This window comes from Buceros rhinoceros, unplaced genomic scaffold, assembly GCF_000710305.1.
Source record: "Buceros rhinoceros silvestris isolate BGI_N320 unplaced genomic scaffold, ASM71030v1 scaffold29582, whole genome shotgun sequence".
In the NCBI taxonomy this organism is placed as follows: Eukaryota; Metazoa; Chordata; class Aves; order Bucerotiformes; family Bucerotidae; genus Buceros; species Buceros rhinoceros.
Genome location: NW_010397641.1, coordinates 9,986 through 20,805, shown reverse-complemented (window position 1 = coordinate 20,805; position 10,820 = coordinate 9,986). Strand labels below are relative to the sequence as shown.

The window sequence follows — 10,820 nt, the reverse complement described above, 5'->3', positions numbered from 1 at the left end:
CTGGTCGTGGGGGGGGTTTGGTTCTGGAGGGCACGTGTGGAAGAGGGAGTGGGTGTACAGCGAAAGGGGTTGCAGCTGTGGGTGTTTCCACCTGGGAGAACAGCTTTAACTTGTTCTGTTTGGGGGGAAAACCAGTACTGTGGTCTGCTGTCAGTGCCCTTTGTCGGTGTTACTGGACAGAAAATGCCCCCGTTGCCCATGTCAAGCGGTGCGGTTTAATCACTGTGGCTTGCTGCAGAAGTGCATTAAACGCTTTGCTTTCAGAAATCCTTTTATCAGCTCACAGTGTAGTAAAATACTGCAGTCTGCAGTAGAGTTCTGCTTCTATAAACAGCTCAGGCAGGTGTTTACAGTAGAAATAGAAAACCAGCTTCCTGAGAAATTAGATCACTTCGGTTATACAGACCAGGGGCATTAGTCAGATTTTCTGTTATGATTTTGACCTCAGCTACAAAATTTGTCGTAATTTTACCTGATGAAATCCAGAAGGGGAATGCTCTTTTTTCTCAATTTCAGGTTTCTTCTGAAACTGAGCTAATAAATGCATTTAATATCTTTTTACTTAGTCGCCCAAAAAATGTGGATGAAGTTGCCTTCCAGGATGAAGTTGTTGCTGTGCTGAAAAAGTCCTTGGAAGGTGCTGATGTGAGTGTAATGATAAGGTCTACCCAATCAGTATGTTTAGATAGAAACTTTAGCCAGTGGTAACAAAACCTTCGCTTTTCTAACTCAGCAGTGATCATTTTTTACAGTGGTACTTTATGAACACGCTTAGTGACTTCCTTGTAGTGTGTTGTGATATATGTGCAAAATTTGTGCTGTTTCCAGCCCTTTAAACTCTTTAAATGTGCCAGCTCTGTGATGCAGTTTGGAATTTTTCTGGAAAAGCTCAATTGCTAAACATCCTGTTAATAGTTTAAAATCTGGAAAGGCTTTCATTGTCTCTATGCTGGTAGAGACAGCTAATACTTTTGATGTAATTAAAAGGGAAGGGGGAATTTTGCTTTCATAGGAAAGTCTGGATTGCCAGTAGTTCCTAAACAGTTCTAGTGATCTATCAGTGCTTTTAGGAAACTGCTAAACATTAAAACAAATATACTGTTTGTGAATGAGAAAAGTTTAAGTTATAAATGTCAGGTCTGCTGCTTAGATAGTTATCCCCAAACATTTTGGGTTAAAGTTCCCAAGTAGGTCTCTTTGGCTTTAAAGAGCTAAGTATGACAGTTGCACTGACTTCACTGAAGCATTGGCATCTGTGACCTAAGAACATAAAGAGGATGAGTGGAGCATTTTCAGTTGCATTTGTTTACACTTGAATTTGCTTTTGGATAAAAATTTAGTATTTTATTAGTACAAATGATGGTTATTTCCTCCAAACCAGATGAAGGGGAGGTAGGGGGACAGAAGGGAGAAATAAACTAGGCAGCCAAGAGATGGCCGTGCTTTTTCACAATTCTGGACGATTTCTTTTTTTGTACGTACTGAGACTTTTTTTGCTCCACGCTTCACCTAGAAGGGATATTCTTGTGCTCCAAAAGCAGTTTCTGTTTTCATGGGCTGCTAATGCCAGCTGAAGTGGTCAGTAAGGATGTTCTGAAAGTGATTCTTGTCAGCTGGCTGCTTACTGAGAGCTAAAAGCAACAATTTGGACCTTTCAGAGTTTTATGCAAGCGGCTTTTCACTCATAATGTGCTCTGATGCACAATATGCACAGGTAGTCTTTGGTATTTGAAAATTTTCTCTTACAACAATTTGCTCTGCAGTTCTACTTTTGACTAAGCAGTCTATTTCTATCTGAAAATACAGATTTAATCAGAACTTTCAAAAGTTGAAATACCTCATTCGTTTGAGCACGTAGGGAGCCAAAGCGAAGCTGGTGTGGCGGCACTGGGAAAGACTCGTAGAATTTCTTTCTTTACTTCATGTCTCCAGATTCAATTTACTTTAAGAATGCTGTTATAGTGTGACCTTGTCGTGTAATGTTGTACCCACGGAAATCTGGGTTTCAACAGCAATGGTGCTATATTTTAGTATTTGTACAGTGGAGGTGATTAGGAAGGAACTATTAATAGCTAAGGAGAGATGAGGTGCTGCCACCTATTTGGTCTGGACGTATCGGTCGTGACATCGCTTAGGTGATGGGTTATGAAGTTCTATTTTGAGCAACAGCTATTTAAAACGCTACAGCTTCTGGATCAGCAATGTTTCTCGGATTATGAGCCTAGTACACTTGTGGTGACTATTTGCCTCCTGAGTTGAAGAGACAAATCATAACTTCTGCTTATGGTTTTGGGCTTTGTAGTTTGCCATAGCTACCCAAACTCAGCAAGGCATTTGAGAACAAAACCATGCAAATACTTTGAAATATTTAATGCTTTTAAAATTTGTACATTTTTATTAGCTCTTGAAAGGACTCATTCTGTCAAAAAGGCAAAGTGTAATTTAAACTCTGAGGTGGCTGGTAATTTGGAGATCTGGTGAGATCAAAGAAACAGCTGTGACAATGCTGTCGGTTTGTGTAATGTGCTTTATTTAAACTATAGTGTTGAAATTGGAGAGCCAGTCCAGTTGTGGGCCTTGGTTTGGGAGCTGCTAAATGGAGCAGAACTTTTAAGTCCTTGATATATCTCCATCTGTAATAGCAAGTGTCTACCTTGTTATAAATGGAGGAGAGCAATGTCCAAGTGGTTTTGAACTGGGTAAGTTGATTTCTGTCTGCAAGGGCTGTTGATTTGTTGTTGATTTTTGCAAGGAAACACACAAGTGTCATAATATATGCTTTAATTTGCATTTACTTGATGATACATTAATGACTGAAAAGAGCTAGCATGGGATTATCATGGAGTTTACATCTTCTCTTGTACCGAAACTTCTAGAAAAGGAGTTGGTGTTTGCACTCTAAGCAGTAACTTTCCCATAAGCAGGGTCAAGCCTGCAGGTATCCTGCTTACCCCTGGCAAGCATGGAAAAATGGATAACCAGATCGGGTTGCAGTCTGTTTAAAAATACTGCCACAGTTACATAAAGGATTAGGCTGCGCTTGGTGGAAAAAGTGGTGTAAATCCTGGTGATAACTTCAGTGAGAAACAAGCACAAATGAGGTGGAAACAGAAAGAGTACTAAAGTATGGGTTTAATGGAATTGGGAGATGGATTCATTTTAAAACTTTTTACCTGCTAACCATTGTTTTGAGAACTATTACAGTGTGAATTAGCACAGAGGTGTGAAATTATTGATCTCCACAAAAAAGTCTACCCTTGCAGTGCGCTAACCTTACATGCTGGTTGGTGAATTTTCAGCTGTCATTCAGTAAACATTTCCTCTCACTGGAGCTTTCCCAAAAGATAGGGGGATAATAATGCTGTGGTATCTAATTCATCTTGAAAAGAACATTTGGTAGTACTGGATGCTGTTTACTTTTTGGTGACTAAAGAAATAGGCAATGAATGATTGGCAGAAAGAGCAGGCAAAACTGGAAATGGATTTATTTGCTATAAAGTGATGAAAGATTGAGATTCTTCTATCTGTACTTTTACAGGCATACAGAGCTGAATCTGTTCTCCGTGTCTTAGCTTAATTGTTAAAATTGGATGCTTGTTACCAAACTGGTCTGTCTCTATTTTGTTTTCTGATCATGGATTGTGTACTCCTGCATTTTTCTCTGCTCTTTGGATGTCTTTGGCTTTGCTGTTCCCATTCTGTCTGCATTGCTTGCTATATTCAGCGTAAAATTCTCTAATCTAATTTTACTTTACTCTTTTCAAAAATAGAACATTTATTAAGGGCTGGGAATCAAATCAGACTGAGAGATTGCCTTTTTGCTTTTGATTGGGGGTGAGTCTTGGATTCTTGTTCTAAGAATGTAGAACTGGAACATCCTCTACTGAAAAGGCAGCAGTTTTGAAGTACAGCCTGATAATTTATGAGAGGGATTTACTTGAAACCATAGTATAGAAAGATATCACTCCTATGCTAATTAAGAAGCTTCTTGATTTCAGCCCAAATTTAGCCACAGCTAACTTACAGAAATTTGGTTTATGCTAACTGTTCTTTGTTCCTGTGTTGCTCTGATATGTTTATGGGGGTCAGTCATATGCCCTCTCACCGTTTGTTTTGCTTGAGCTAATGAAATCAAACTCTTTAAAAAAAGTCACATCTCATAAGATAAGCTCTTCACTCCTATAATCACCTTTCCTGGTTTGGATTCATCATCCTTGACTAACAGTGTACTGAACTGTGTGTAGCTTTCTAGATGAATTCTTTTTAGCCCCCTGTTGGAATTAATAATTTTCCATCTGGTTTGCAAGTGCACATCCTGGGACTACCGTGTAACAAAGGCTTATACCATTCCTCTGACTGACAGACAAAACAAAGTCAGCTTTTATTTTATTCCAATTGATGGATACCAGATATCTAGCAGATATTTAGTTATATTCTCAAATTGTGAGATTTTGTTTTGTCCTGCTAAATGTCATCCCGTAATTATTCCTGAAGTCTTTGCTGTGCTGCTTTGATCTTCCTGTGTCAGCATATTTCTATAATGCATTCCTATTTTTCATGCTGAGGTTATTAATTAAATTATTTGAAAGATCAGTTAACCTAATCTCTTTAAGAAATGCTACCGGTCCCCTCCCCTGACAAATCCTTGGATGGATGAGGAATTTGCCAGCACTGTGCATTCCCATCAGCTGTTACCAGCATTTCTGTGATTAGGGTTAGGTAATATCTGTATTGCACTCACTGCACTACAGTGCAGGCATTCACAAGCTGCCTTTTGCAGTGAAGTTAGTGGCAGCACAGAATTCTCAGCATGAAAAGGTAGTGTGGGGAGCTGAGAAAGTATGGAATAGTTAACCAGTGGCAATTTTGTCGTAGTTGCACTGCTGGTATTATCCAGTCTGTTTGAAAGGCAGCCTTGGATAAATTTGCATGTCACAGAATCATATGGTTGGAAGAGATGTTTAAGATCATCAAGTCCAACCATTCATCCTACACTGTCGGGGTCCCTAAACCATGTCCCTCAGTGCCTCATCTACATGTGTTTTAAACACTTCCAGGGATGGGGACTCCACTGTCCCCCCAGGCAGCCTGTTCTAATGCTTCATGACCCTCTCTGTAAAGAAAGTTTTCCTAATGTCCAACCTAAATCTCCCCTGGCACAACTTGATCCCATTTCCTCTCGTCCTGTCACTTGCTACATGGGAGAAGAGATCAGCCCTCACCTTGTTACAACCTCCTTTCAGGTAGTTGTAGAGAGTGGTGTGGTTCCCCCCTCAGCCTCCTTTTCTCCAGGCTGAACAATCTCAGTTCCTTCAGCTGTTCCTCACTGGACTTGCTCTCTAGACCCTTCATCAGCTTCCCTTGTCTGGACATGCTCCAACACCTCAATGCCCTTCCTGAAGTGAGGGGCCTAAAACTGGACACAGTATTCGAGGTGTGACCTCAGCAGTGCCGAGTATAGGGGCACAATCCACAATGACTTCCCTCCTCCTACTGGCCACACAATTGCTGATGCAAGCCAGGATGCTGCTGCCTCATATTTAGCTAGTATCATACCAGTAAGTTGTGTAGGCTTTAGTGATCTCAGACATGACCAGGAGGGAATATATAAAAAAGAAATACAAATTGAAGTATCAGTTTTGATAGAACATGTGATGGGGCCACCAAGTAACATTTATTCATGCTGTGTTATAAACAGCAACTGTTTGTTCTCCTTTAGAGCACTGCGTGCAATGACCTAGAAGTGAAATACTTAATATTATTTACCAGAAGGAGTAGTTTCTTTTCTATTAGGTGCTGAGATCTTCAATAGCTTTTCCTGTTTCTGCTTTGTATTGTTTATTTGCTCTTCTTAAAAATGGTGTCTTGCTGTTTCAGCTTCCCAATCTGCTGTTCTATGGCCCGCCTGGAACTGGAAAGACCTCCACTATTTTAGCAGCTGCTAGAGAACTGTATGGGTAAGCTGGAATCAAGTTGCTTTGCTGTAATCAACTGTCACATGTCTTCTAATCAAGTGACAGAGTGCCTCTGGTCCGTGCCTGTTCTTTTGTAGCTGCTAGGTCTTTTTCAGGAATATCTTATATGTCTCCTTCACCACTAACATGAGATTTCTTTCTCGTTTGTCCTGGCACAAGTCATTGATTTCCATTACCAGTATCCACTTAGAACACTTGAGACCAGCAGCCATGTAACTCTATAGCAAAGAATGTGAAAAGAAATGGCATGCATGTGCCTTGCTGAACTTTGCAAAGGAATTCCAGTTCTAGTGGTGTATTCAGTAAGTTGTTAGCTGCATATAGATCTCGAAGTACTTCATAAAATGTTTGAATTGTAACCTTTCTGTTCTGCACCGTTGAATCGTGTCTGGAAGTAATATTGGGAGCCAGACTACAATTCAGCACGTGTACATTCATCAGCTCACTTGTAATGCTTGGCGGTTTTTGAGTAGTGAGTTCATTGACCCATAAGGCAAAAATGGATGAGAAAGTGGGTTGATGTTATAATCAAATCTATGAGTTTAGTACCTCCCCACTCTGTCCCCCATTGTCATCTTTAATTTGTGGCTCATATTGTTTGGAGAGAACCACTTTCAGTGTAATAGCAGGAAGTCATCTCCATGTTGTGGGTCCGTCTGTATTCCCAGAACTTAAAATCCATGATAATAGTTTATTTTTAATCAGAGGTGTTGCTGTATGATACTGCTGCTGAATACCGCCTGTACTGTACTTTCTAGATATTCCTTTCTGGTAGTACTGCAGTGGCAGAGCACTGCCAGTGACTGTAGCTGAGCATTTCACTTGTTCTTCCGCTTTGCTCACAGCAAGTAAGTAGAAAGGCGTGTAACATAGTGCTCTGAACTTAGGAAGCCAACTTCCTGCTTTCTTTTCCCCTGGATAACTGATGTGATATTACACTTCATTGTTTTTTGCAGTCTGGGAGGCAGCTGTAAAAACAGCTAATGGAAATTCATATCTAACATTTAATGACCTCAACTTAACTTTCTTTTAACAAAGAATGTTATTTCTTTATGCTGGCAAAACCTAACACCTGCCATTGGAAAAGGCCAGCAGGATAGTAGATGTATTTATATTGTACCATTACAGGAGACAGCAGCTAATATGTAATAAAAATTTTGCAGGCCTGAATTATTCCGGCAAAGAGTCCTTGAGTTAAATGCTTCTGATGAGCGTGGAATACAAGTGATTCGGGAAAAAGTGAAGGCTTTTGCTCAGCTAACTGCATCTGGAAGCCGTTCAGAGTGAGTGCTGGATCAAGCCCCTCTTGCTTAGGACAAAGCCCGTGGTTATTTTTGTTTAGGTTAACTTTATAATTCTAATATAAGTAATGGGTCGGCACTGCCCAGAATTTTGCAACACGCACAGTACTTTGGCTTCATGTAATTTCATGTTGAGAGTTCAAATACCGGAGAGGAACTTTTACTAGTGCTGTTGGAATTAGAGGGAGGCAGACTGGGAAAACCCGAAAAGATGGAGCCTTCTGCATTTGGTGATACATTTTTCCCGTTCCGGATATTGCCTGACTGTCATAGAAAAGCTTCTTTGGGTAAATTGTTGTGGAAGTTAGTTCTCTAGTACCTCTTATCTGCAGCATCTCATACAAGATGGGCGCTCCTTTACAAGGTGCTAACAAGATTCTGGTGTTAGGTGGTGAGAAACCATGTGACCGTGAAGCCGTATGTGTTGAAAAAAACAGATTGTGGAAAATAGCAGGAAGAAACTGCATGCCAGGACTATCCGGCAAGAAATGATCTTGTGTACTGAAATGAGTCTGTGTCAGTATTCTTTGAAGTTCAGGGATCGTGAAGCCTGTAAAAAGAAGAGCTGCATTAATTGTTAAAATAAGAAACTTAAAGCTAGAGTACATATTTTAGAGGACTTCTGCAGTATTGGAGTGTTGGTCTTTCTGTGGGAACCCAGCCCCCTTTGCCTTTATTACACATATTAGTCCTTTATCTAAAAATAATCTAAAAAGACTGAACCTCTGAATATGTTCAATTTATTGGCTATAAATACTTAAACTATGGCTTGCTATTTGCAGTGAGTTGTTTTTTTCCCCACTTAGTCTCTACATTACGTGTCTGCTGGATGATAGATGTCTTATTTTTCAGTGGTAAAGTTTGTCCTCCTTTTAAAATTGTAATCCTGGATGAAGCAGACTCAATGACTTCAGCAGCACAGGCAGCCTTAAGACGCACAATGGAAAAAGAATCTAAAACAACGCGCTTCTGCCTTATTTGTAACTACATCAGCAGGTACGGGTGGAATTTGTTGCCTGTTTGGACTTGTTGCCCTTCCTGTAGTCTCTTCCCCCCACCTCCCCTCTCACAGAGGGGCTGGTATCAAGTTTTCACAGTTTTCAGTTGATAGAGATGTAGCTATGTGAATACAAGAGTGAAGACAGTGTTTAGGTTTCAACTTCTTTTTTTCGCAGTGTTGCAGTTTTAAGGTTGTGTTGCTCATTTCTGCCTTGATAGCTTTGTCTATGTGAACTCGACCCCTGCATTCATATACCAAACACTTCTTTTCTTTCAGAATAATTGAACCTTTAACATCTCGATGCTCCAAATTCCGCTTCAAGCCTTTGTCAAACAAAATCCAGCAGCAGAGGCTATTGGATGTTTCTGAGAAGGAACATGTGAAAATCAGTAGTGAGGTAACTTTGTGGCCGGCATGTAATTTTATTGCTTAATCCATGAATGTGTTGCAGTGAAAGGGGCTAAGCACGCTTTTCCAGACTGCTTCAGTGTGTGAAATACAGATATAAACAAAAAGATATAAACTCATTTGGGTGGAATTCTCCTTCCTAGTCTTACGAAAACTAGAGCAATGACAACCAGCAAAGCTGTAGAGTTTTTCTGTGCTGCATATACTTGCATGAAAACTGAAATTGCCGGCACATGTTTATAGCAGTAGAGAGATTGCTTTGTAACTTGCGTCCGGCGCTTGCCTGTGGCAATCTGCATTAGGCACTGCTTGACGTTTCACAACCACTGTGCTGAGAGTGTACTGGATTTTCCTCAACAGTGAACATACAACTTGGCATTCTCTGACATTTTTCAGGCGGTGGCGTATCTTGTTAAAGTGTCAGAGGGGGACTTAAGAAAAGCTATTACTTTTCTTCAGAGTGCTACTCGTCTAATGGGTGGGAAAGAGATCACGGAGAAGATAGTTGCTGAAATTGCTGGGGTAAGCTATGCTTTGCCATTTCTCCTGTGATTAGTCTGAGAAGCAGCTGTGCAGTAAGTGCTGGGCACCTGCATCTACCTTTGCTCAAAGCTTGATTAAAAAATTGTTTTATACCCATTAGTATTGCAGTATGGTACTGATACTCTATCCACCAGGATTTAAACTGCCTGGTTCTGAACACTTATTACATAGCAAGTTTCTAGCAACTTACTCTGCAAGTCAAGGAAAAGTGTAAAATAATCTTACAATTGAAACTACAGTCAAAATGTTCTTCTGTGAATGCAAAATGCCTTTTTTGTGGGACAGGAGACTAGAACGTCTTTTTGGTACTTCTGTATGTGCGTATGTATAGGTGTAGATCATTGTAAACTACAGTTAGGAAACACCTCAGGAGACTGACTTCCAGTAGCAGCTCATTTTCAACTTAACCTTCACGGTGACGGTGTCTCTTCAAGGATCTGCATAGATTTTGCTTTTTAACAAAACAGCAATGATTTCTTCTAGAATGACATAGATAATACCGACAGGGACAGGAGAAACCGGAGAGGAAATGCATTCCGTAAGACTTGTGTGAAGGTGTTCCTACAGCAACAAAACACCTCCTCAAGCAAGAAATGTGAGATTAAGAGTTGAGGAGCTGAAAAATAGATGGGCTGTAGCAATGGCCACACATCCCTGGAAGGTGCTGCCATCACAGCGAATTCTAAGAGCTGTGAGGTTTTCACTGTGATGGAACCAGAGGCCATTGCTAGAACAGGCTTAAACTATTTTCTCGGTGAACTCGTTCAGTTTTTGTCTGTCTAGCTGTAGAGAAGAGCTGAATTCCCCTTACAGATACCTGTAAATTAGAGTTTCTAAGAAACCTGCCAGGGGCTGGCTGTAATGATAGGGAAGAGAAGCTTGGAATTCCATTATTGAATAATGCTTGTTCCAAGCAAAGGAACCCAACTTCACCCCTTTGTAAAGACTTCAAGTTCTTAGTCGTACATCTTTTGTGACCCTGGAGTGACCTTAGTACAAAAGATTAATAAAGAAGCTTTGAAACCGAACTGTCCAGACACTCAGCTGACAGGAATGACCATGAGCAGACAGGAGGATGTGGGCCGTGCTTCCCTGCTCAGAGCTAATTCATGGCACACACATTTCTTCTTCTGATTTATTGTCTGATCTTGTTGCTGTTTTTTTATGTCCCTGGTGCGCCACTGGAGACAAAACTGATTTACTGTTTTGCTTAGGTGTAGAATGGTGCAGAAAGCACCGGCTGATCTAATTGTTGAAGTAGATCCTACACTGATTGTCCTGAATAAGCGATTGTGTAATGGATTTATGAAGGTGACTTTGACAATTCACTGTTGTTATAATATCACTAATATGGGACAAATATTACAGCTCACTCTTAGAGTGAGTCTATCTTAGATTCTTGCTTGAAAGTGGTTGGGCGTGTAGAGGAGTGAAGAGCTGAAATGGCCTCCTTCATGAATAGTGGTATCTGTTACTGTAAGCATCGACTTCAATTTTAAGTTTACAAAGTTGAAATTAAGAAATGTAACCTCTTGTTCCAGGTCATCCCTAAAGAAACAACTGACGAGCTGCTCTCTGTCTGCCAGAGCGGTT

At 40.5% G+C, this 10,820-nt stretch overlaps 1 protein-coding gene across 1 annotated transcript in view; it reads left to right on the top strand.

Moving 5' to 3' along the window:
- The window catches only part of RFC4 (replication factor C (activator 1) 4, 37kDa), a 13,609-nt gene that overhangs the window by 322 nt on the left and 2,467 nt on the right, over nt 1–10,820 (top strand). Inside the window, exons 2-8 of the mRNA XM_010146338.1 lie at nt 567–645; nt 5,878–5,957; nt 7,139–7,258; nt 8,129–8,272; nt 8,553–8,673; nt 9,081–9,206; nt 10,769–10,817. Of these exons, the coding sequence (XP_010144640.1) occupies nt 567–645; nt 5,878–5,957; nt 7,139–7,258; nt 8,129–8,272; nt 8,553–8,673; nt 9,081–9,206; nt 10,769–10,817 (719 nt within the window). The remainder of the gene's footprint in view (nt 1–566; nt 646–5,877; nt 5,958–7,138; nt 7,259–8,128; nt 8,273–8,552; nt 8,674–9,080; nt 9,207–10,768; nt 10,818–10,820) is intronic.